At 46.5% G+C, this 27,059-nt stretch overlaps 1 protein-coding gene across 1 annotated transcript; it reads right to left on the bottom strand.

The window, feature by feature from the left end:
* Positions 1 to 191: 191 nt before the first annotated feature.
* LOC123035087 (zinc finger protein 157-like) lies at positions 192 to 16,973 on the bottom strand. The gene is made up of 8 exons (XM_044452946.1): positions 16,924 to 16,973; positions 12,019 to 12,990; positions 10,315 to 10,447; positions 9,504 to 9,571; positions 8,750 to 8,876; positions 6,099 to 6,197; positions 5,184 to 5,312; positions 192 to 2,057 (listed from the first exon to the last, which is right to left on the bottom strand). The coding sequence occupies exons 2-8, from the start codon at positions 12,832 to 12,834 to the stop codon at positions 886 to 888; spliced, it is 2,544 nt and encodes an 847-aa protein (XP_044308881.1). The 5' UTR covers positions 12,835 to 12,990; positions 16,924 to 16,973; the 3' UTR covers positions 192 to 885.
* Between the last annotated feature and the right edge of the window lie 10,086 nt (positions 16,974 to 27,059).

The following is a 27,059-nucleotide window of genomic DNA, read 5'->3' as shown; positions in this document are numbered from 1 at the left end:
TTCTTCTGAAAATGCTTTTCAGTTGAAACCTCGTTAGGGTGACTGGATGACATTTTGAGGAACCGGCATGGTCACGGTTTTGAGACAGAATCTCTCCAGAACGCTGCTTCCCCATCTACAAGTTGGTCCAAATATTGCATCAAGGGTGGAATAGGAATAGAACTAGTGACACCAAGACAAGACCCATGAACTGTGAGATGCACAACATTATTCTCTGGATAACCCAACATTACCCAGCCAATCTGGATCTACCTATTTAAATAATTCTACGTGACGTTCTACACTCAGTTTCAGCTGGTTTCCATTCTGAAATAAGCAGTGGTGCCAAGAGGGTAGGACTTTGGGGCAAATGTCCAGGGTCCCACACAGAAGAATCAAAAGGAGAACCCCTAAAGAAAGAAGGCCAACTTGCCACATTCTGAAATACGTGAAGCAACATCACCATCTAAAGAGGGGAACCCCCCCTCATCCCATCACTGTAAGACCATCGAGTCCAGGATCGAAAACAACTTAACTGCCCTACAGATGCAGAACTGTCTTTGTTCTGTACCAGTTTGGACAACAGCGATTCCAGAATTTCCCATTCCAATTGGATAGTTCTAATTGGTGGAGCAAATTATTCTCCCAGGTAGTCAGAGGATTCACAAGGCAAATGGCCATTATCTTTCATGACTTACTCACAAGTCTCCATTAGCATCCAGTCAGCCATTGAAGGCTGAACTTGCGGGACTCTTTGCTTGCTTTTCTCTCATGTCTTTATTCTTATATTTGGGATGTCCTGAACTCCTGCAGAAATCTATTGATGTGTCTCAAAGAAGTAACGACATGTGTTTTGCCTGAAACTCAACAGATTTTTTCTTTCCTTTTTTTTTTTTAAAGAAACTCTCATAAGGTTTCAAGCACTGTGTGAGTTTTCTGATGATAAACCAGCTTATCTTTCCGTGGGAAGCCTTTCCTGCATTCGGTGCATTCATATGGTTTTGGTTCCATGTGGGTTCCCTGATGCCTTACCAGCTTTTCCTTCTCAAAGAAGCTTTTCCCACACTCAGAACAGGCAAACGGCTTCTCCCCTGAATGGATCCTCTGATGCCGAATCAGCTGGGTGCTTTGGCAGAAGCTTTTCCCGCATTCGGAACATGCAAACGGTTTTTCCCCCGTGTGGATTCTCTGATGCCGAATCAGCTGGGCGCTTTGGCAGAAGCTTTTCCTGCATTCAGGGCACTCGTAAGGCTTCTCCCCCGAGTGCATCCGCAAGTGAATGTCAAGATAAGATTTCCGGCTAAAGTTCTTTCCACACTGGAGGCACTCAAAAGGCTTCTCTCCAGTATGCATACTCTGGTGCCTGATGAGCTGTCCCCTCTGGCAGAAACTTTTCCCACACTGTGGGCATGCATAAGGCTTCTCTCCTGTGTGGATTCTCTGGTGTCGAATCAGCTGTCCGCTTTGGCAAAAGCTTTTCCCGCACTGAGGGCACTCATACGGTTTCTCTCCTGTGTGGATTCTCTGGTGTGTGACCAGCGAGGACTTGTTGCTGAAGGTTTTTGCACAGTGAAGACAACCAAATGGCTTTTCACCTGTGTGGATTCTCTGATGTGTGATAAGATGCGACCGGGTGCTGAAGTGCTTCCCACAGTGAAAGCACTCATAAGGCCTCTCCCCCAAATGGATTCTCTGATGTACAAGAAGGTTCTCCCTTTGACAGAAGCTCTTGCCGCACTCAAGGCACTCATAGGGCCTCTCCGCCGTATGGATCATCTGGTGCACAATAAGTCCTGACTGGTGTTCAAAAGTCTGTCCGCATTTACGACACATGTGGCGTTCCTCTTCGGCATGAGCTATCCCAATGTTATCTGCCACATTTTCCACTTTCTGAATTGATATACCCCACATTTTCATTGTCTGCTGCCAGGGCTGCCTGTCAGACTCATAGTCCTGATCGAGAGGTTCAGATTTTATGGGAACTTCCCCTTGGGAAGCTCCTGGTATCATTCCATCAGGTGCAGAGGAGCCAGCCTGCCGGGTCACACCTGTCTCACTCTCACTACCTGTGCCATCACCTGGTGGAGGGAGAGAGATGGAGAGGAAGAACACACAGGTATCACTACTGAACACACAGGTATCACTAGTCACCAAGGTGCTAACTGGGACTCCATCACTTCATGCTAGAAGGTAATTCCTTCTCTTTCTGACCTTCAAGCTCTGAAAGTTGTTATCTATTTTTTCTTTTTTCTTATTTTACAACATATTCACATTATTGATAGCCACAATAATACACTTAAGAAAATCAGTTGTTAACTAGCCTGTTTATATTCTATAAAAACCTACTAGAGCAGGAATCAAAGTAATCAACTGGAGGGCGATCCACTCCATCAAGCACTCAGAGTTACATTAAGAACAGGCACCAGACTCTAACAAAATCACCTCTCTTTATTCCCCCCGCTACCCAAACAAAAGCAGATGGTCAGATGGAAAAATCAGTGCCACTGACCGTATCCTATTGAGGTATTGCCTAAATAAGAACTTCTGGAAACCTTTCCAAAACCTTGCAATTTGGCTCTCACAGCTCCCAGAAGTATTACCAGTAATAGCAGTATCTCCAAGTACTTGAAAGGCTGTTACAGAGAAGAGGGCCAGGATCTCTTCTCAGTCATCCCAGAACACAGGACATGAAAGAACAGGCTCAAGTTGCAGGAAGCTCGATTCTGGCTAGATATTGGGGGAAATTTTCTAACTGTTAGAGCATATCACAGTGGAACCCGTGACCCAGGGAGGTGGAGGGCTCTCCCACACCGCAGGCATTCAAGATGCGGCTGGGCAGCCATCTAAGAGGGATGGTTTACCTGGAGCCTTATGGCTGTTCTGGCCCCTTCCAGCTCTACTATTCAACTCCACTATTCCTCCCCGCTCCCTCCCAGCTCCTGTGCAGATTGCAGACAAGTTCAGAGGCTCCGTTACACCACTTGTACTGTGAATCTGGATTTTGTCTGTATTATGTTTTATTTTATGTAAGCCGTCCCGAGGCTATGAGATGGGACGGCATACAAATGCTCTAAATGAATGAATGAATAAATAAAAATAAAAATAAAAATAAAATAAAATGAGAGCCACAGTGTGGTGTAGTGGTTAAGAGCCTGGGACTGGGACTCAGGCGATCCGGGTTCGAGTCCCCGCTCAGTCGTGGAGCCAACTGGGGGACTTTGGGCCAGTCACATACCCTCAGCCCAGCCTACCTCACAGGGTTATTTTATTTTGTTTTATTTTAAATTAATTAAATACAAAAATGTCTTATTGTATTATTTTAATTTTACACTATGAAAGCCGTCCTGAGCACCTATGCGGAAGGACGGGATACAAATATTTGTAGTAGTAGTAGTAATAATAATTAAATTATTAAATTAAATTAAAATTGATTGATTGAAGCTTCTATGTACCATCCTCCATATCCAAACTCACTCTCTGAATGGTTTACAGGCAGTTGTGGGAATAATTTTGAGAACAGAAGTTGGAGAATGATGTAAGCCACTTTGAGCTCTTTGTAAGAAAAAAGGGCGGGATGTAAATTTAAGAAATAATAAATGCTTATAAATGTTTAATAATAAATACAGGCTGCGGGCAGGTGATTTCCGAGCCGGGCCAGGGTCAGCCCTTGTGTAAGGAGGCAGCGCATCACAGCCACCAGGCAAGGACAGGAAATTCTCAGTGCATTAATGTGCATTTTGACTGCCAGGGATAAAAAGCCCTAAACGGCTTGGGTCCTGGCTACCCGAACGAGCGCTTACGTCCGTATTTGCCCGACCGCCCCTTGAGATCTGCAGGAGAGTCCCTTCTCCGGGAACCCTCCATGAAAGAAATTAGGAGAGTAAGTACCCGGAGGAGGGCTTTCTCTGCGGTGGCGCCCAACCTATGGAATTCACTCCCCAAAGAGGTCCGCCTGGCACCGTCGTTACTGGTTTTTCGGCGCCAGGTAAAGACCTTTTTATTTAAACATCATTTTAATTGTTAAAATATATGATCTGGCCAGGGCAACTTCTTCTTCCTTCTCTTTTCTCCTCCTATATTATTTATTTACTTATTTTATACTGATAATTTTAATTTTATATTATGTTTGTAACTCAGTGTATTTTTTGTATTTTTGTATTTAATGGTAATTTATTATGTTCTATTGTATTTCAATGTATTTTATTGTGTTGTAAGCCGCCCCAAGGCTTCGGCAAGGGGCGGCATAGAAATGTAGTAGTAGTAGTAGTAGTAGTAGTAGTAGTAGTAGTAGTAGTAGTAATAATAATAATAATAAGAAGAAGAAGAAGAAGCAGCAGCAGCAGCAGCAGCAGCAGCAGCAGCAGCAGCAGCAGCAGCAGGTCTTGCGGGGGGTTCTGCCTCTTGTGCAAAACAGCTGAAATGGCTCTGGGCACTGAGAGCATTTGCTGCCCTATCCCAGGCAGCAAAATATTGCCGGCCAGCTGGAAAACTTTCCTGCCTCCAGCCCACTTTCAACTGCATGGAACTAAAATTTCCATCTCCCCCACTCCAGCTACCTGCCATCCAAGATCCTTTTAACCAGAAACACTGAATACTCAACCCAAAATCTTCAGCTGGTGGGGGAAATCACTTCTTTTTTTAAAAAACCAAATAAAAGTCTCTCTGCAAGCTGCATCCTCCATGATAGCTTCCTTTCTTGTTTGCTTCTAAGAAGGAATGTTAGAACCTCAGAGGATGCTTTAACTGGAGTTCTGCTCTGAGCAGGGGGTTGGACCTGATGGCCTTCTGGTCCCTTCCAGCTCTGTTATCCTAGGATTCTGTGAAACTGTCACATGCTGAGCATGACCCTTGGGCCATCTAGTCCAGGACTTCCAACAAAGGCTGGCAGGAACTCTCCAGGGTTTCAGGTGTGGTTCTCTCCCCTGCCTGCAAAGCAGGGCTCTTCCCCTGAGTTATTGCTATTCCCACCTCAAAGCAAGATTCCAGTCCTCATGGTTCTGTCTAAAGAGAACTAAATAGAAACAAAGGAAGCTGCCTTAGGCTGAGTCAGGTCATGAGGAACTCTAGCCAAGTGCTACCAGCAGCAACCGGCCACATCAGCTTCCCAAGGTTCCTGGCAGGGGATTTTCTAGCCCCACCTGGCTTGGGACCATCTCCGTGCCGAGAAGGGACTCTGGCCACCGGACTACAACTGGAGTACTCACTTTCGCAGTCCTCCGTTGTCAAGAAAATGCTCTCCTGACGTCCTCCTGGGAACATCTCAGATGTTTCTTCCAGCCCAGGGACTTCCTGACACAGGTTTTCTTCCTTGATCTCATTTATAGCAACAGTGACTGTCAGGACATGCAGAAAGTGAGAACAAGATAAATAGGTCCCAGTTTCAGAAAGGGAGTAAACCCAGAAAAGTGGAGAAGACTAAAGAGAAGGGAGATTGGATCCAGACGTAGCCATGACTAACATAAGTCCCATTGATTTCAGTGGGTTTCCTCCAGCATAAGTAAAAGTTGGATTCAACCCACAGAGTGACACATCGCTAATCCTTCTTCATACAAGAATTTTTATTTATTCTGTTTCATGTTTTTCTATGCTGCCTTTCAGGGCATGAACATAATTTAAAATGTGCCTGTCATCACCCTTCTTCTACCCAGCTGGGTCACATAAACAATCTCACTGAATTGGGAATCATGGAGTAAACATGTGAGGTCAGGTTACTACACGTCTCCTGTCACTGAGATGATATGGAGCCAATTCTGAGTGAGGGCAATGCTCTCTCAATCAGTCACTTAATTGTTGCCAGCCAGCTGAAGATCACGGAGTGAATAGGATGATGTTGCTATACTTTGTAACCAGCCAATCAGCTTTGATTACAGGCTGACATCATTGATGTCGAAGTCAATTCAGAGTGAGGGCAATACTTCCAAGGCGGGCAAACATCCTGAAACACTTCTGAAGTAAATACCAATCAACTAAAGAAGGGAGTGTGTGCACTTTTGAGACTCAAAACTGAATAGGTCTATTTGTTGCAGAGAGGGAGAAATAACACTGGAATAGCCCACCAGCCCTTCGATACCAGATATATCTCAGACATTAATGGTCCTGAAACACAGGTAAGCAATTACCTGCAATATTCGCCCTGTCTGTTTCTTTAGAATTGTGGATGAATAAATCTTCCCCTCCTTCCAGCCAAGAGATGATGTCTGGTTTGGGAATCAAAAATCCTTTAAAGAAGAGAAAGAAAGTCAGGGAATCAAGGAGTTATTTTTACGACTATCAAGTACAAAAACACTTAGAACATTTATTCCTGAGTCTGCATCATACTTCAAAAGTAAGAAGCCACAGACGGTTATTACGTTATATGAGCCCAGGTCAATTTTTGCAGGGCGAGCTGTTTCAGGGCACCGTGCCACCCTATACTTTGCTCTAGAGGCTGTTTTGTTGTGTCATCTGAACCCAGGCAAACGGCCTCATCATGGGCCTGGGGAAGCAATGAGTGGATTGTCCAGCAAGAGCAGCAAACCTCCATGCTACTTTTGCTGAGCCTGCCCGGACCACCACCACTCGCCGCCCCCGCAAGCGTCCGCCCGTCCAACTCTGATTGCAACCTCCTTTGTGGCTGCTGTGCAATTTCTCCCCTTTTCTCAAAATCACTTCTGAATTCCCTAAGTGAGAGTAACAGCCTTTGGAAGCCCCTCCCAAGTGCCAAGTGGTACCATGGAGTAGTTATCACCGCTTCGCCACTTCTTCTTTTTTTGGCACCAGGAACGTGCAAAAATATTTTCTCCTTTTTTCGTCTCTGGTTTGGAGGTGCGCCAGTGCACAGCTCTGCCTACCCAAAAGTGGTGCCCGGCCATTATAATAATAATAATAATAATAATAATAATAATAATAATAATAATAATAATACATTTAATAACAAGGGTTTATTAATGTATTTTTTGTATTGTTATATTTAATGGTAATTTATTATGTACTATTGTATTTCAATGTATTTTATCATGTTGTAAGCCGCCCCGAGGTTTCGGCAAGGGGCGGCATAGAAATGCTATAATAATAATAATTATTATTATTATTATAACATTTAATAAATGCTTTTATTAATGGTTTATTAATGGTTTAAGGGTTTATTATTATTTATTACCATTTTATTAATGGTTTAAGGGTTTATTATTATTATAACATTTAATAACAAGGGTTTGTTGTCAAAGTAGGAACCATTCATGGGCACTGCTAAAGTCAAGCTTCAAGTCACTGAATCATAGAATAGTAGAGCTGGAAGGGGCCATGAAGGCCACCAAGTCCAACCCCCCGCAGTTGCAGGACTCCATGTTACACCATCCCACTCAGATGGCCGTCCAGTTTCCCCTTGAACGTCTCCAGTGTGGGAGAGCCCCTCACCTCTCCAGGCAGCTGGTTCCACTGTCCTATTGCTCTGACAGTGAGGAAGTTTTTCCTGATGTCTAGCCTGAATCTGGGTTGTTTCAGCTTAAATGGATTATTCTGTGTAATTGGCTTTTCTTTCCTTTGACAGCTGTCAAATGGCAAACTGTCAAGAGCACCAAGCTGCGAGATCTATCACCCCCTTCATAGTGAGATCCTCTAGGTTTTGAGTGCGGCCCTAAGAGTTCTCAGTGTCCCCCACCTTTGCCCCGTTCCTGATCCTCTGAGGTGCTCAGGAAAGAGGAAAAGCACAAGCCATCCCAATTGGGTGCACCTGCAGCTGTCAAAAGTAAAGGTTTCTTTTAAAACAGGGCTTTTGACAGGGGTAAACAATGTTTCCTCCTAGTGAAATGCAGTGACACAATCTGCATGTGACTGTTTTGGAAACATAGAAACAGAGCGAGTCAGAAGGGGTCTTCCAGGCCATCTAGTCTGACCCCTGGCTCCAGCCAGCTCTGCTCATGACATGCCTACCCCTGTTAAAACCCCCTGTTCAGCCCTGTTACAAACCCTCTTCTTGAAGGAGGGAAATACGAGGGAGGAAAGAAATAAACCACCCAAAACAGTTCAGTGAGGATTGGGCATCATCTGTGGCCACAGAACGTGGAGCACTGGGAATGCGAGACAGAGAAAACTGCATGGAGGGGCAATGTAACAGGGTACCCTAAATAGGGCCTGGCTCGCTGGACGGTGCCCTGAACGGTGACACAGACAGTGTGGCAGAAAAGAGGGACTGTCCTTGCTAAATAGGGAAGCTTGGGATAGAAGAAAAACTCTGAGCTAGGAATGTGGGAGAAGTTCCACAGGGACTGGGCATCCGTCAGATTCCCTGGGCTTGGCTCCCTGGACTCCTCCGCAGCAGCCCGAGTCTGGCGACGTTGCCCGGTGCTCACAGGAGTGGAGTCCCACCTGTTCTGTGCCACCTGCAGTAGCCCAGAGAGCTGACACATGACGTGGAAGAGGGCGCTGCTCGCGATCATGCGGGGCTCCATTCCTGGCGAGGAACAGGCCGGTCAAGCGGGTCCAGCCAGGGACGGAGGTCTGCATGGCCGCGAGCAGCGTCCCATTCTGCACGGCGTACAGGCACCCTTGGGGCTGCTGCGTCCGACGCGGAACAAGGTTGCCAGTTGCGCAACCTTCGTTCCATGAGCGTTTGCCGGCTTCCTCTTGCCTTGGCTTGCTTTGCGAGACCCCGCGGGCCAAGCATGAGAGGAAGGCTGCAATTTCTGGAGGGGCTGCTTCCTCCAGGGTTCATCCCAGTAATACTCTGATTATTTCTTGCCTTGCCTGACTTTCAGGCAAGGCCTGAAAGCGCATGCTGAAAGACCCTTACCCAGCGCTCGCACGTTCCTGTAATTCTCCAGCATGACTTCCTTGTAGAGAGCTCTCTGGCCTGGATCGAGAAGGGCCCACTCGCCCTCGCTGAAGCACACGGCAGTCTCCTCAAAGGTCTCCAGTCCCTGAGAGACAGAGAAGCAGAAGTAGCCGCAGGCCAGATGCCTGGGCCCTCCTCCTCCTGCTCTTACGGCCACGATCCTGCAAAGGCTCAAGGCAGAACGGCAACCAAACACTGTGTGGTCCAGTGCAAGGACTCTGCCTGGGTGAATCCAATCTGCCGGCCTCAGATCGGGAGTGGGGAAGTCACACTCTCCCCAAATGTTGTCGAACCACAATTCCTATTGCTCCGATTCCTGGCCATGCTCTCACAGTTCTCGCCAGCCCAAGCGTTGGCTTTGTCTGCTGAGGATGCTGGAAGTTGTAGTCTCAGATATCCGGACGGAACCAGGTTGGTGAATGCCCGGCTAGCCCAAGGTTAAATACTCACCAAATGGCATTTATTTTGCAAGGTTGCAGCTCTTCTGTGGCATCGCATGGAAGACGGAAGCCGTGGGCCTCCACGCTCCATCTTTCCTCAGCCCCAGCCAGCATGGCCAATGGGTGGGGTGATGGGATGCGTAGTCCAACATATTTGGAAAGCCAGAGGCTGACTGTTCTTGCTATAGCACCCCCCTCCCCGCAAAAGGACCCTCAGTCATGGGCACCACCCACAATTCTCCCACACCTCCGCCGTCATCACCAACTTTTACCTGGGGTGGTTCCAGGGCAGCATGAAAGGAAGGTGAGCCAGAAAGCATCGGGGGTGACCTCCCACGGACTGTGAGGAAGAAAGGGACGGAGGGAAGGCTGTTACCATGAAGTCAGTTTCAATTTAAGAAAAAGTTTTTACCTTGCTTCCAAAAAAGTATAGGGAGAGACACACGGGTCAGTCAATTTTATATACACAACAACCCTACGAGGTAGGCTAGTCTGAGAGAGAGAGAGAGAGAGAGAGAGAGAGAGAGAGAGAGAGAGAGAGAGAGAGAACTGGATTCTAATAAAAGAACTGAGTTAGGGCAGCTGTTATAGGAGTGTGTGGACTACTGGATAGTATAGAAATTATGAAATAATGGACAATGTTGATGCTGGGCAGGTCTCACTGGGAAAAAGTGTTCCATAAATGGGGGGCCACCGCTGAGAAGACCCTTTCCCTTGCTATCCTCTTTGGGGACTATCGTTTTTTTTAAAGAAGTTCTATAAGAAGATGATACAGAACTGAAGAAAAGAACACCCTGAAATAGCCATGGCTAAGTCTGCTAAACCATTGCTTGTATTTTATTTTAACTGATGTTGTATATTTAGGAATAATTGATGTTTTTAGGTTACAATCCATTTTTATCATGGTTTTAATTTCAGATTGTGAGATGCCCAGAGAGGCTATGGCACAATAGGCCGCATGCAATTTTTAAAAATTAAATACATAAATAAGTCACATCACGAAAAGCTACAAGTTGCTCCCAGCATGTCCTGTAACCCTCCTATAACAGCCCAGGTCCCTGCTGAGCAAGCCGGGATTATCACCTTTCTCTTTCTCTTCCTCCTCCTCTTCCTCCTCCTCATCTCCTTCACACAGTTGTCCTGGTCTGCAGGTCAAGAGTGATGGGAAGCCCACCAACACCTCCCTCTTTCCCTCCTCAGATGACTCCAGCCGCACCTGGAATAACAAAAAGAGAAGGTCTCCTAGCTCAGGGCTACTCTGGCCACTTAGTCATTAGCCCCCCCTACAAAAAAAGAGAGGAAATGTCATAGTTTTGTGCTGTTCTCCAGAACTTCAAGGTCCAAGCAGAACCAAAAATTGAAGCTGCATGGCTCTTTCCAACCCTGCCTTTGCTCCAGGAAGTTCTGATGGGCTATGGAGGCCACTACATTTCGGTCAAGGGCTTGAGGGGGAATAAAGGATTCTGGCTGCTGGTTGTTCATCTGGCCTCCATGGAAAGGTATTATGATCTTCAGTCTTTACTGGTGAACCTGGAATACTGACTACAGTCCTGTCTGAACGGAAGAATTATACTTGCAGGTAACATCTAGGGAGTCTAGGCAGGGCACTTTAGTCTGCAGCACCGTTTCAAAAGATTCCTCCCATGTTTAAGAAGATGCAGCCTGGGTCAAGGGTTTCTGAAAGAGATGCGCCTGGGTTTCTATCTTGTTTGATCTTTGCACAACTTTTTAACCCTTTTTTACCCTTCCCTGCTGTAAATGAAGTTCAGAGCTTCATGCCTGCATGTGCTTTGTTTTCAGATCAGGCCTTAGTCCTAAAGTCAGTCTGGTTTTTGGACTGTCAAGGCGTTTTTTGTTCCATTATCATCCCACTGCCAGAAGTAAATTCCTTAAAATCAGAATTACCTCCTTCTTGCCCTGATTCCTATTAGCACAAATTTGTCCATGTTAGTGGGAATTTGTGCTAATGTGCATTAAGGGAAACACCTGTCCAAAACAGGTCCAGAAATCTGCAGAATCGACATGACTTGGAAAAAGCTGGTCCACTGTGGAAATCACACGTAAGGTCAAAAACATGGCCAAAATAAATGTTAAAACACCTTCTCGGAAAACATTTTCCTCAGAAATGTTCTGAGGCTTTTCTTGCTTGGTTCCTCCAGAAATAAGAAGCCACTCTGATTAATTTTCTCCTAATTCCCTTCCCCTTTTTGCAGTGGCTGCCTCACCTCTTCCCACCTCCACAATGCCCTGGATTGGGGCACTGTGGAAAACGCAGGCTAGAAGGCTTGGCTGTCAACCCAGGCATTCCAGAAGCAGAGCAAAACTGTGCCAAAAACAAAGCAAAACAAAACAAAACAAAGAAGACTGCCCCTCCAAGCAGGGAGCCCTATCTGGGAGAAACTGTTGGAGAATTTCTCCAACCCCCGCCACACCCACGAGAAATGTGAATTGTTCCTCTAATTTCTCGAGCCACAAATAGCATGGAGAATTCTAAGAAGGATGGTTTAACTGGGAGTCTGTTATTCTATGAGTCTTAGGAGCACAGCTTTAAACTAAAGGCATTTCACAAGTCACCTGAAACTACCCATAAAACTGCTCAGAGGATATTATTATTATCACTATTACTATTGCTGTTGTTGCCATTCAATACTGCCTGTAGCCAAAGCTCTCTGGGCAGTTCATGACATTCAAGTCACCCATCCACATTCCAACCAGGCCTGACCCTGCTTAACTTCCAAGATTAGGCAGGATTGGGCACTTCAAGCTATACGGAAGATATCACCACACCTGCTGTTCCTCTTCCTCCAGCTTCTCCTGAATCAGCAGGAAGTCCTCGGCCAAGGCCACTGCTTGGGCACAGGTCTCGGGGTCCTCCGCCTTCACCCAGCCCTGCATCTCCGGAGGCAAGATGGTCACAAACTGCTCCAGGACGAGGGCTTCGAGGATCTGCTCCTTCGTGCGCTTCTCCGGCTTCAGCCACTGGTGGCAGAGTTCCCGCAGCCGGCCGCTAACCTCTCGGGGCCCCTCCATCTCTCGATAGCGGAAATGCCGGAACCGCTTCCGGTGGATCTCAGCACTGATGTCTTCCTCATCCAGATCAGCTTTCATGGGTGTTTTGTGATCTTCCCCATCTCTCTCTTCTGGGCACTTACAGGTTGCTTCAGGATCTCCACAGAGACCTGGAAAAATCTGAGTTGCTCTCCCTGGTCTAGGCCAGGAGCTGCTTTCAACGTCTCTGTCGAAGGACGCCAGAGCTGATGTGCTGGCATTCTTGTCATCTACCTGCAGCTGCGAATATTCCCACTGGGCCTGAGGAGACTGTAAAGCCCTCAGAAACTCCTGCCATTGATCTTCCCAGTACTGGTCCAGCCCCTCCACTGGCTCTTGTTTCACCTGTATTGACGTCGTCCATTTTGGACACCCTTTGGCCGTTCCCGCCTGAACAGAATGGCCGCCCTTTGTGCCACCTCCGGGTCCCCACTCTTGATTTATGGGATTTGGGGGTTCATCCTCTTCCACTTTAATAGCAGGGCACAGCACAGGTGTGAAGAAATGCTGGAATGGGAGGTCCAGGACTGCCATGGCACCTCCTTCTCCAGCCATGGTTTCACCTTAGAGGGGCTCCGTTTCGCTTTGTTCTGTTAACTGGAAGGAACTGGGTGCCTTCTGGCTTTGGGCCTGTGAATCCTGCTCATTCAGAAACGAGAGTGAGGAAACACAGAAGCTGGCTTCGTGCTAACCTACAACCCAGGCTTCCCCCTGAAGGAAAGAAGAAATAAACATGACAAATTCAAGCAACTCAGGAGCCTCCTCACCACAAAAGACAGGAATCAAGTTTTAGGTTCAGGCCAAAGGCTTATGCAGCCCAAGCATCCTGTAGACCCAAGTTAGCAAGGCTTCTTGACCCCCTGACTGATGCCATCAGACTCCAGAAGCCAATGCTACAAACAGACCTGGTCTTAGCTCGCAGCACCTGTGATCACTGGCCAGGGTCCAAGCAGCTTTGGGCCGCCATTTTGAAATACCCACAATGCTCCAAAGTGATGCTATGCCAGGCACACTGTAGACGATCCCATCAAAATAGGACAGGGCCAACCAGGGCAAGGTGGGCAATCCCAGGCCAAGAAGCTAAACCTGGGCCCTCTAGATTTTCCCAGATGGCCACACTTCCACACCCCACCTCTTCCACCCAACCAACAAAAGTTTGGTGGTTTTCCAGTTTTTGCACATTTTCCTCCATTGTGAGAGGCTGAAATTCCCCTCCAAAGGTTTAATAACTGGCACTGCCAGCTAAAATACATTGCTATGTTGTTTTTTTGCTGGGGCTCCAAATTTGGAGTGTTCTCTTTCTGCCCTTGCCGTTGCTGTGGCTTTTTCCATGCTGGCTGTGGCTCCAAAGACAAAACAGTGACCTCAGAGCCAGTGCTGGGGACGGTTCTCAGGGTGGGACGTGGAAGAATATAAGGAAACCCAGCAGTCCTCCCCACCCTCCTCTTCCTCACAAGCCTCCCCCTTCCTCTCATCTTCCCCACAACTCCTGCAGTCCTCGGAGTTCAGAGGATAACGGTCAGTGACCTTGTACAGCACTGTCAGTTGCTTTAATGGGATTACATCCTTTTATGCATTTGTTCTTATCTGAATTGGTGCATACCAGCTTGGTGACATTTGTAGAAAGGCAATGTTTGTGTATTTTCTATACCACCCAACACCCGAAGCTCTCTGAGCATTTCATGGCAGCACATTAAAAAGACAAATAAAAATGCACTGTATTAAAACATCATGAAATCTACAATGCACAACCATAAGCAGATTTATTTGCTTCTGTAATGTAACTTGAAGACAATCTTAAGACCTGTTTAACAGCTAGCAGGCCCCAGAAGACAACTCAAATGTAGAGAATGGCCTTTACCTGGGGCCGAAAATAGAGTAAAGTTGGCATCAAGTGGGCCTCAGCGGGGAGCTCATTCCAAGCTGATGACCTGATCCAGCTTCCCGTGTCCTGCACTCTGGGATGATCAACAAAAGTTCCTGTCCCTCCTCTTTGTGACACCCTCTCAAATACTGGAAGGGCACTTTCTCATCTCTCCTTAGTCTTCTGTGCTTCAGGCGAAACTTGCCCAGGTCTTTCGATCTCTCCCCTCAAGGGTTTGTTTCCAATCCCTGGATCATCCTTGTTGCTTTCCTCTGAACCCTTCCCAGCTTGCTTGCATCTTTCCTCAACTGTGGAACCCCGAACTGGACACGATACTCAAGATGCGACTTTTTTTGTTTGGTCACTAAGTCATGTCTGACCCTTCACGACCCCATGGACAACATTCCTCCAGGCTCTCCTGTCCTCCGCCATCCTTCAGAGTCCACCCAAGCCCACAGCCACTGCCCCAGTGACTCCATCCAGCCACCTCATCCTCTGCCGCCCCTTCTTCTTTTGCCCTCAATTGTTTGCAGCATTAGGCTCTTCTCCAGGGAGTCCTTCTTTCTCATTAGGTGGCCAAAGTATTTGAGTTTCATCTTCAGTATCTGGCCTTCTAAGGAGCTGTCAGGGTTGATCTCCTCTAGGACTGACCGGTTTGATCGCCTTGCGGTCCAAGGGACTCGCAGGAGTCTCCTCCAGCACCACAGTTCAAAGGCCTCAATCCTTTGGCGCTCAGCCTTCCTTATGGTCCAGCTTTCACAGCCATACATTGCAACTGTGAAAACCATAGCCTTGACCAGGGATCGGCAACCTTTAACACTCAAAGAGCCATTTGGACCCATTTCCCACACAAAAAACACTGGGAGCCGCAAAACCCTTTTGACAGCTAAAATGAAGATAACACTGCATATATCGTTTTTTACCTTAACGCTAGGTATATCTTCATTATGATTTAGCTTCAGCTCTTGTTCAGTCACTAAAAACTGTTATTTTTAATCTTACATTATAAACTAGTAGGACTCCTTTCCTATATTTTGAATAGGAGAACCGCTTCCTGAAGAGTCAAAGTCAGTGCTAAAGGGCTCCATGCATTAAACAGCAAAACCTATAAGTTCGTCAGCAGTAAAAGCAAATGAATCTACCCAAGTATCAAAAGTTTGGTTTTCTTCAGAAACGTTTCTTTTCTTCGATTTATCCAAGCACTGTGCTGGCCGTGCCATTGTGCCGGCACGGGCCGTGGATTGGCGGCCACTGCACCACTGTGCCGGCACGGGCACGGGCCGCGGATCGTCAGCGGCTGTGACACAAGCGACGGAGCCGCAGCAGAGGCATTCAAGAGCCACATGTGGCTCCGGAGCCACGAGTTGCCGACCCCTGGCCTTGACTATACGCACTTTTGTTGGCAGCGTGATGTCTCTGCTTTTTAGTATGCTGTCTAGATTTGCCATAGCTTTCCTCCCCAGGAGCAAGCGTCTTAATTTCTTGGCTGCAGTCCCTATCTGCAGTGATCTTGGAGTCCAAGAAAATAAAATCTGTCACTATCTCCATTTCTTCCCCATCTATTTGCCAGGAAGTTATAGGACCAGATGCCATGACCTTAGTTATCTTGGCCCAACTAGCAGCAAACTGAAAGGAATCCGTTAACCATGAAGAAAGATGGCCGCCCCATTACATGTGCTTTGAGGAGAAGCTGCACCCAGCAAAATTCTGTCTTCCATGCAACTAACTGTATGCAAGAACATGCCCCAATGCAGACACCTGGGGCTGGACCTTGGCCCTGCCTTGAGCAAGAGGGTCCTTTCTTAAGAGGAAAGGCTTGACTGACAGAAGGTCCCTCTGCCCAATTTTTGGGTTTTCCCCCATGCCACAGTTCACCCCATTTTCTCATCCTGATTTTCCAAGAAACATTTTCAGAGGGCTGAAGGCATCAGCTGCTGTGAGACAGAGGGTGCACTTCCAGTAGCCGGTCAATCCAGATTAAATCTGGATCCATCCCCCTGTACTGGATTGCCACCTGGCCTGCCACATCCATGCTCCTGCGCCCATTACAGACACAAAGGGATGAGCATTGCTCGTAACTTCAGCTGCAGAAATGTCAGAGTATCCCGCCTGGTGTATGAAAACACAGGAGAGAAAGCGCTATCAATAACATTTGCCTCCGTGTATATTTTCTGGCAACTGGAAATCCCTAGTTTCGAACAAACTAAGGACAGCCGGTGTGGCATAGCAATAAAAGTGTGGGACGGGGCCTTGGGAAACGCGGGTTCGAGTCCCCATGCAGCTCACTGCGTGCCTTTGGGCCAGTCACAAACTCTCAGCCTACCCTACCTCACAGGGCTGTTGTTGTGAGGCTAAACTGGAGCCGAAGAGAACCTCGTAAGAGGAAGACGGGTGGGCTATAAATGCCAAGCAATAAAACAACAACAACCCAGGCTGTTGCAAGCATTGTTATTTCTTCAGCCACCTTCCACCCTGCGAGGAGGACTAGCGCATACTAAACAGTAAAACAGCTAGAATTAATTGATCCGAACGCACAGAGCTCACTGCAGTGACTGTGCGTCTACTCAGAAGCAAGTCCCACGGCGCTCAGGGGGCCTTACTCCCAGGAAAGGGGAGAGGGCAGTGCAGCAAAACACGCCGCAGCTTGTGACACCCTCCGGCTCGGCGGACGCAGCCCTGCGCTTTGCGCGCCGCTCGCGTTGCCCCGCGGATCTTCCGCCTGCTTTCCGCGTCCCACCCTCGCCGGCCGCCGCACCTTCCCTTTGTCCCGACGCACCCACCTGGCCAGCCACACCTGTGCATCTTCTGGGGACCCCCTGAGCCAGGCGCCCCCGACCAAAGGCAGGGCGGCCGAGTACTAACACAGGAAGCGCCTTCCCCTTTCCCATCCCTCCTTCCCGGCCCTGCTGCGGCCTTTCTAGGAGTCTGAGCGACATCGGTTTTAACCCTTTAGGGAAAAAAGGCAGAGGAAGCGCAGTTGCAGGTGCGGGCAAGGGAGGCCGGGGGAGGCCGGGAGAGGGGTGAGCCCAGGGGCCCGGCGGATCTCTAGGCGAAATGGCACGGAAAATGCAGAACTGGCGAGCGGCTGAGCCGCCCAAGCTTTTCCTGCAACGCAACGCAACCCCGGGAGAGGCTTTGCAGGGGAAACCACGCGACGCCTGCGGAAGAGCGCACAAGCGCGGTGCTGAACCCGCTGCGTGGAAAAGCCCGATGTCCACTTTATTACAAAATGTGCGCACAGCCAGAGCACACAGAAAGCCAAACATGAACATAGAGCCCACCTAGGGAGCGAAGTCCCGGGCCGCAAAATGTTTACTCATAGCAAGTGATCCAGGCAGCAGGTGCAAACTCCTGTTTTGATCCCACAGCCGCTACAGGACTGGGATTTCAGAGTTCGAAATTCAGAACTGAAAATGCTCAGATTATTTTTTTTAATACAATCGGGGCTTGCAAATAGTTTTGTTGTTGCTGTTGTTCTAACATGGGGATCATGGCTGCTTTTAAACCATTTTAAACTACCTAAATGGCTTCGGTTTTGGATACCTGAAGGAGTACCTTCTTTCCTATATGCCCTCTTGCCCTTTGAGTTCTGAGGCAGAGGTCCTTCTTCAGGAGCCCTCCTTAAAATAAATTAGGAGGGTGAGCACCCGGAGGAGGGCCTTCTCTGCCCTGGCACCCGGATTGTGGAATACACTCCCCAGAGAGGTTCACCTGGAGCCAACTGATTATTGGAAGCAGGGAAAGGCATATCCTGGTAGGAGGTAGAAGAGAGTGCAGGAATTACACAGTTAGTTACTGTGCATTTTGTGTAGCTCTCATTTGTTCAATGTATATAAATTTAAACATAAAGGAATTCCAACATTCCCTGTGTGCAAAAGCTAGACACATGGCAACCTTTTAAAGATGCTGAAAGGACTTAAAGTATGAACAAAAGTTAAATCAACCTATATTTTTATCTTCTTAACTAGCTTTCCCCAAGCTGGTGCCCTTTAGGTGCTTTGGACCAATTCCCAGAATTCCTGATTGCGGGTTATCCTGGCTGAAGGTGATGGGAACTGAAGTCCAAATAGTTGGAGGTTCCCCACCTGGATAAGGCAGCATTAACTGGGATCCATATTTGTCCCATGATAATAAAGTGTTAATAAAACACACACCAGGGGAAATGGGGATTTCTAAGACAGGTGGTCCTGGTTCCATTAGATCACTTTTCCAGAGTTATAATCTTGTTGCTTAGAAATGTGTTCTCCGAGGACTCTGTGGAGCCATGAAAGGGGCTGCTTGGGAGCAACAGGGACCTCAAGCTCCAAACACTTGAAATGGTCCTCTCCCATGTGGAGATGGGAGAGGACCGCAGATGGTAAACAAAGGATGACCTATCAGAGCAGCCTTTCCTATGCACCAAGCATTTTATGGTTTTTCTTCCATGTGTGTCCTCTGATGGCAAGTGAAGGAAGATGGCAAATGAGGGAAGATTTGCTGGCAAAACCCTTCCTACACTCCAAACAGTTGAAAGAATTCTCTCCTGTGTGCCTTCTCATGTGGTACAGGAGGGATGATTGGCCAGCAAAACGTTTCCCACATTCCAAGCATGAAAACGGCTTCTCCCCAGCGTGACTTCAGTGATGGTAAATTAGGGATGAGCAGCCAGCAAAGCCCATGCCACATACTGAACATCAGTAAGGCTTTTCTCCTGTGTGGATTTGCTGGTGCACGTCAAGATTGCTTTTCCGAGAAAAACGTTTCCCACAGTCTACATATTGGAAGGGTTTCATGCCTGTGTGGATTCTCTGATGTTTGGTAAGGCGCCCCTTTTGAGCAAAACACTTCCCACACTCCAGGCACTTAAAAGGTACTTCTCCCATATTAGCCTTTTGGTGATTCACAAGGTGTGTGTGCTTGGGGTAATGCATGCCATACCCAAAGCATTGATGAGGTTTGGCTTCCATGTAGATTCTCTGATGTCCCGCAAGACTTCCTTTCTGAGCAAAAGATTCCCCACATTCCAAACACATATATGGTTTTTCTCCTGTATGGATATGTGAACGTGTCACAAGGGTTGATCTGAAAGCAAATGATCTGCCACATTCATTTCAAGCACTTTAAAGGTTTCTCTCCCAAATGGGTTTTATTGGGCCAAACTAGGGAGAATTGCTCAGAAGAATATTTGCTGTGCTCCAAGAAGTTATGAGGTTGCTCTACCACATGGTTGCCTTGGTGTCTCAAAAGCTCTGAACGTTCAGGAAAACATTTCTGACAGTCCAAACATTTATAAGGTTTCTTTCCCTTGTGGAGTCTCTGATGTCTGAGAAGCATCAAGGATTCAGAAAAACATTTAGTGCACTCTGGGCATTAAATGTTTTTCTTCCTCTTTGATTTACCTGGTAGGAGAAAGGACACAAGAAGAATTTGTCCCTAAGCCAGGGAAAGAGTGGTATACTTCATTATTGATAGTGTTTGGGCTTCAAATATTTATATTGAAAGTAAGGAAACTTGGGACAAGAGGCCAAATTTTAAATGGTGATTTTAAAGCATTAAAATAACATGATATGCCAGGAAGAAAATTGATGTGTTGAAAAGATGGTGCTGGAGGAGATCTTTGCAAATATCCTGGACTGACAGAAAGATGAAAAAGTGGATCCTAGAGCAACTCAGGCCAAAAATTTCCCTAGAAGCAAAAAGGACAGAAGTGAGGCTGTCATACTTTGGACACATCATGAGATGGCAAGACTTCCTGGAGAAGACAATCATGTTAGGGAAAGTCGAAGGCAGAAGAAGCAAAGGAAGACCAAATGGATGGACTCCCGAATGGAAGCTGTCATGGATAAGACGTTCTGGAGGGTTTTCATTCACAGGGTTACCATAATTCAGAGTTGAGTTGAATTGAACAACAAAGCAGGTCATTCTCTGGTTCCTTACAACTGAAGAATAAGCACGTAACCGCAACAAATATAAATCCAGTCTATCGGAAGCCCAAATATGGCCCCTCTGGTGTTCTCCAGAGAGTTATGTGCCTCCCTCTGGGCCAACCCACAAATCATTTGGCATTTCCCCTGCTTTTGTACAATTTTCCCCACACCAGGAAACTGAAATGCCTTTCTAAAGCTTAATTAGAAATATAGAAACATAGAAACTGAGCGAGTCAGAAGGGTCCTCTCGGGCCATCTAGTCTGACCCCCGGCTCCAGCTGGCTCCACTCATGACATGCTTACCATGTGCATGTCCAGTCTATCTTTGAACATCCACACCGATGGGGCTTCACCACGTCCTGTGGAAGTCCATCCCATACCCTGGGGGTCCTAACTGTCAAGATGTACTTCCTGGCATCTAAAGGGAACCTGGGTTAATTCTTGGCAGCAAGAGGCTTAAGCTCAAATATGCTGGTACTTTTGGCTAGACTCCTTTCTCCCCTCCTCTCACTTCTTTCGCCTTTCCTCTCACCCCTTCTGCCTTTGGCTCCTCCCACCACTGGCATGTGGCCTTGAAGAGCTTCTCCAAAGTGAATCCAGCCCTGGAGATGAAAGGGTTCCTCACTCCTGCAAAGAGCACAGGTCTCACTTGCTTCCGCCGGATTTAGAGCAAATATACCAAATCTGAGGTTGCAAGGACATCCGGAGCAGCTTGAACACAGGTCATACACAGCACTCCAGATGTGCTGACTACAATTCCCAGCACTCCTGAACATGGGCCATGTTAGTCCAGGAGGATGGGAGTTATAATCCAAAACATCTGGAGTTCATCCAGTTGGGGAAAGTTGATGTACTCATATACAACAATAACTTTTTAGATGCGGGGATCAGATCTGCACAGAATATTCTGAATAAATTTTAGGGGCAACTGGATACCTGCAGTTTTATTTTCTATTCTTTTCCCAGCGATGTCCAACATGGAGCTGACTTTTTTTTCACAGCAGCTGCACACAGCAGATTGCCCACCAAAATGCCAAGATCTCTTTCTTGCTCAGTCACCTGAAGGGCACTGGGTTAAACTGTTTGGCCACGTCATAGAATCACAGACGGGCAGAGTTGGGAGGCCAACCCCCTGCTGTGGCAGGTCACCAATTTACACCATCCCACTCAGATGACCGTCCATCTTGGGAAACAGTAGACCTCAAAGGAGGTTTTGAATGTTAACGTGGGCTGCACTGGTTGATACACACAACACTTTGAAAGTTCAGTTTACTCAACAGAAAATACAGAGCAGGCAGAAGCTTTCAACCGAGGCAGGACATATCCTTGCTGCATCTTGATCTTGCTCAGTATTCCTGAAGAGGTGAAGCATTTCCTGGCTGACACACAGAGAAAAGAGCTAACAGAGACGGTGGGAGAGACGGTGGGGATTGTGCTGGGTACTCTTGACAGCATGCACTGGGTGGGCAAGGAGAGTGCCAGCAACCACAGGCTGGGCGGCCAGGGCTGTTCTCAGAGCTGGGCCCCCCTTCCTAAATTCTTGCTCTTCATACTGTTTCCCTCTGTCCTTGGAATGACTAGTGGGAATAAAGAGCTTTCATGCTTCCCAGACTCATGCTAATTGCTGGACGGGAGTTTGATTGGTTCTAGATGGCCTCATATATTGCTGTGTCTGCTGGCTGCTATTGATGGGGTTATTTCCAGGTGTCTCAGGACCAATGGGTGGTCCACCTTGCAGGGCTGTTTTGCTTAATGCCTTTAAGAGGGACGTGTCTGACCTTTTTAGATCTTCCAGAATTCATTCTTCTCTTGCAGTGGCTAACCCAGAATACTTAGTTCTTCTGACCCAACTTGGCACATGGCCTGAAAGCCCATCCTGGCCTGGGAGGTTTTTGTTATGGCTCTGATATTGAAATACACGTGCGCTACAAACCCAATGGCACACCTGTCCATGTTATCTTGCAGGTTGCCTTGTTGCTTACCTGGCCCCTTCACCTGAGCATAAGGGAAGCTCTTCATTCACCCCTTGAGGATCAGGAACCTACGGGTCTTTGCCTTGTCCCAGATGAGAGATGAGGCTGGGTTTTGGGGCTGCAGATCTTTCTCAGGAAAGCAGAGGCAAGCAGGAAACACCAGGACATATTCTGTGTAAGTCCCCAGCATGTCACTCAAGGGCCATTCCATTTATTCTCATTTTTATTTTAGGTTACTGTATTTATACACAGCCACCCAATAACAGGTTCCTTGGGTGGTCCATGAGAAATCAGGAAATAAAATACAAGAAGGACATGAAAAATAGTAACACAAAACCTTTTCAGCCTATGGAGAAAGAGGTTAAAAACTGTTTTAGAGAGACAGAGGGAGAATGAATAGCCACTCATCTTGCTTCCTTTTGTGAGAAGCAAAGGAAGTGAGGCAGCTGGCCAGGGCCTTTTTGGTTTTGGCACCCTGGATGAGAAGTGAACCCCCCAGGGAGGCTTATCTGGCACCTAGATTGTGCTCTTCCTGGTGTGAGGAAGCGCACAACCTTATTTCAGAAGAATTTTAATCTTTCAGCCTGTTGTTTTAATCCCTTTACTGTATTAAATGATTGCCCTGTAGTTTTATACTGCAGTTTTAAACAATGACATGTTCATAGTGTATTGAATGTTGTATTTCACAGTCTTCAGTGTTGTGAACTGCCCAGAGAGCATCTGTCATTGGGCAGTTTATAAATGTAATAAATACATGAATGGACACATCAGACATTTTAGAGCCTGGATGTTAAGATCAGGAACACCATCCAGTGAATAAAAAGGGCTTTGCCTGGCCCCAGAAAGATGATTTAAAAATGCCCAGTGGGTCACTTCAGGGAGGCTGTTCCATGACCCAAACGCCTTCCTTCATCAGCAACCGTCTCCCACGTGGCTTGACGAGGGTTCTTAGAAATATGTCTCGGAAGAAGATCTTAAGATTGGGGTAAGTGGTCCCAAGCCACTTGGGGCCTTAAAAATTAAGCACTTTGAATTTCCTGACCATGTTTTTCCACAACCTCATGCGGGGGAGAAACAGCCTTGACCCTAGTTAGTGAGTAATGGAGATATTTCTCCACTCTGAACAGAATTAATGGGTTTTGTTTGTACTAAGGTTTTTTCCACCAGTGGCTGTGGCTCATGGGTGGGGAACAAATCTGACCTTCCTGGTATTGAACTGTGAGCTTCAGGGTTCCTGGAAAGTCACGCCTCTTTCCCTAACTGCCAATCATTTGCTGGCATTGCAACGTTGGCAATTTCCACCTGCTTCCGAAAGACTGAAATCGCTCTCGTAAAGGCTCTGTTACTGTCAGCAAGCACTTTAAGCTAAGCCCTGCCCTTTGGAACAGCAATGAAAATCCGTGTCTTTCCCCATTAATTCCTTTGGCAAAGCTGAGAAAAGATGGCGATTAAATGCAGTCTTTCCCTACCTGGCCCCTGCCAGATGTTCTGGACGACAACTGCCAGCTCAGGCTGCTGGTAGTCAAAGTCCAAAACACCTGTAAGGCAGACCAGTTGGGGAAGGATGAATGGACCAAACTCCTCCTCAAGAAAAAGGACTGGTGGGAAGCCCTGAGCAACGTGGGGTCCATCCAAGTCTTCCGCTTCCTCACAGACAAGGACAGGGTTCCTTACCCAACGAGGAGGCCAGGTTCCCATAATTCTCCAGCGTGACCTCCCTGTACAAGCTCCTTGGTCCAGATCCAGCAAAGCTGCCTATTCCTCTGTGTAAAGGACAGCCAGGTCTTCGAAGGACACCAGCCCCTGCAATTTCAGATCGGAAATGCCCCAGGACTCCCCTGAGGGCTCAGGCTCAGAAAGGGAATCCAAGTAATCCTCTGCTCGGAAGACTTGTGCGGATTTTCCAGCATTGGAAAGACTGTATTGCATTCCAGGCCGGAGCCAGGAGGAGCTATGGCCGAGCACAGGCTGAGGGTCTAAAGCCCAGCAGGGGCCCACAGAGAGGGCCTTTTGGATTTGCGCTCCCTCTTCACCATGGCAACTGGGCCATTTGCCTGCTTTTCTATTGCCCAGTGCAGTGGTGATGGTGGCAAGGAGGGGCAGGAGATGCCAAGGGGTGCGTGCTTATTGGCTCTTCCGCCGGGCGAGCATGAAACTGACAGCAATTGCAGCGAGAGGAGGAACTGCAAGGATGCTGGGAGGAAGGGAGGCTCACTGAAGGCCACTGGGGCAATCCTGCCTCCGGGGCTCATAAAACTGTGGAAGAGGCAGGAATTATGGTTGTGTATGTACAAGCAGGAAAGAAACGCTCTGTCAGCATGGCTTGCTTCAGCAGTTTCTTCATTCGGGTCACCACAAACTTCATTTTCATGCATTGCTCTTCCCTCCATGACACAACAGCACAAATTTGAGCAACCTGTACCCGCATCAGATACAGTGCATCCTTTTGGCTTCCTGCACCAGGAAGGAACAATCCACCTTGAATCAGGGCTATCGTTCTGCTCTTTGAGGGTGTAGAAAGGGCAACACACTTTTTAAAAACCCCAATAGCATATCTAAAATCAAAACAAGAACCAAATCTGCATCTGCAGTGAAACGGGTGAAGGCAAGTGAAGAGAGTTTTCAGACAGAGGCCTCCAAGTTCTAATATTCAAGAGGTACCCTGAAGCTCTTTGGTCTTTTTTTTTAAAGTAAGTTTTATTGTTATTTTTCTACCAACTAACAAAAAGAAACTAAAAAACATCAATCATCAGAAACATCAGACCAACTGGGTCAGCCCCCCACACTTTTTTTTATAGCAATCCATAAATATATTTAAATCTATGCATAGTCCCGTCTCTCTAGACAATAATAAAAGGAGTTCCAAGTTTGATAGAAGTATGTGTCCTCTTTCTCCTTCAGAGGCAAACTCAATCTGTCCATTTCAGCACAGTCCAAGATCTTTTTTAGAATCAGTTCGTCGGTAGGTGGTTCTTCACTCCTCCAATGTTGGGCAAATGCAATCCTCGCTGCAGTAATTACATGTAGAATCAAATACATTGCTTGATTATCAACATCATCGGGTCAATGCCTAATAAGAAAACTTCAGGTTTAAATATTAAAGATTTTTGTAACATTCCCTCAAGCCATTTATGTATTTTAACCCCAATATTTTTTTGCCTTATCACAAGTCCACCACGTATAATAAAAGGTACCCGGTTTATGCTTGCATTTCCAACATCTATTTGACACATTTGGAAACATCTTAGCTAATCTATTTGGTGATAGATACCATCTATAAAACATTTTATAAAGATTTTCTTTATATGAGGTTGCTAATGTTACTTGATATTTCTTTCTCACAGCTTTTGCCATTTCTGTAACTCAATATTATATCCAAAATTTTGTGCCCATGTTATCATAGTTTCCTTAACTTGTTCATCTTCCATTCTCATATCCAAAAGAAAATTATACAGTCTTTTAATCAATTTCTCATCTGATTTTAAGATCACTTGGTCAAATGTTGTTAACTCCTTATAAAAACCCCACATTTTATAATCTTTAACATATCTCGATTGTATTTGAACCTTATGCCACCAAGAGATATTAATTCCCTGCTCTTGTAGTTCTTGGTTCGGTTTCAGTCCTCCATCATTATCCAAAATATCATCATATCTCACAATCATCAAAATTCAATGCGTTTGGATATACAAGAGCTTCCATAGATGAAAGCCATCTCGGTAATTTAGTGTACAATTTTGTCTTTAGTTTTTCCCACACTGACATTAATGACTTTCTAATATAATGGTTTAAAAAACATGCGCCTTACACTTCTCATGCTCTTCGGTCTTGCTTGTTTCTCCACAGAATAGATATTTTATTTATTTATTTATTTATTAAAACATTTTTATGCCGCCCCATTCACCGAAGCCTCAGGGCGGCTTACAACAATAAATTGTGTTGCTTGTTTTCCTGGTAAGAAAAAAGACAGAAGAAGCAGGGGAGAAATCCAGTCACATTACGCATGGAAGATGACTCCACAGAGTCATAACATTTAATGAATGAGGTAACACAATTTTGGATGCACCCCAAATCTAGCGATGAATGCTGGAGGTTCTGTTGAGGGCGGAATCCCAAATCTTTCATGTGGAGTCCCAAATTATCTGTCCAGTCATCTTGCTGACCATGAGCACTTGCTGAAATAAAAGTTCAGGGGCTCTGCAGATCTGGGATGCAGCTGATCCCGCTGGATGAGCAGGCTTTGGGCCCACATATGTTTCACCTTCGGAATATTTCTGCCTAAGGGTTTGTTTGGTTGTTTTCTGAAATCAAATATCCTTCTCTCTCCTATCCATGCCATTATTTTTATATTCAGGCTGTCCTTATAAAACAGGGTCCTTTAAAGACACATAGAAAGACATGTAAATTCACACATGCAAATAAGAGCGTTTCTTTCTTTTGGACCCATGGACCTGAGCGTTGGATCTTTTTGGTACTGTGAGAAATGGAATGTTACTGTTACTAAGTGTTAAGACAAGACCAAAGAAAGAATGATGTAAGCTGCCTTGAGCCCTTTGTAGGAAAAAGGCAGGATATAAATTGAAAAAAAAATTAAAAAAAAATAAATGAAAGAGTGAAATACAGGGTCAATTGAAGTCTCTTAAGGCCAAAAAGCCTGAGAATCAAAACATGTAAATAGTTGTTCTAAGAGTAATAATGTTTCTTACATTAAAAGTCCAGAAAAATACCAGAGAGGGTAAAAGTGGGGGGACAGTGGTAAAACTGTCACCTTCAGTGGAGGAGAGCAGACAATGTATTACTTTATAACTGGCGGTAAAGAGTCTGAAGAGAGGCCTGTTCTCATTATCTCATCCTCCCCATTTTGATCTAAGAAGCAAATTGGCGTCCAAGAAGAATTTGCAAGGTCACTTTGACTTGTTGAACTTTTAGAAGGAACTGCACAGGCTTAATAAGTGCATGAATCGTAACTGACACACCTCTCGTAGGTAGTGGGCTCATTAGCTTGAACATGGGTTGTTATGTTCAAGGGGGGGATCA

This window comes from Varanus komodoensis, unplaced genomic scaffold (genome assembly GCF_004798865.1).
Source record: "Varanus komodoensis strain SLA01 unplaced genomic scaffold, ASM479886v1 scaffold76, whole genome shotgun sequence".
Taxonomy (NCBI): Eukaryota; Metazoa; Chordata; class Lepidosauria; order Squamata; family Varanidae; genus Varanus; species Varanus komodoensis.
This window is presented reverse-complemented; position numbering and strand designations above follow the sequence as displayed.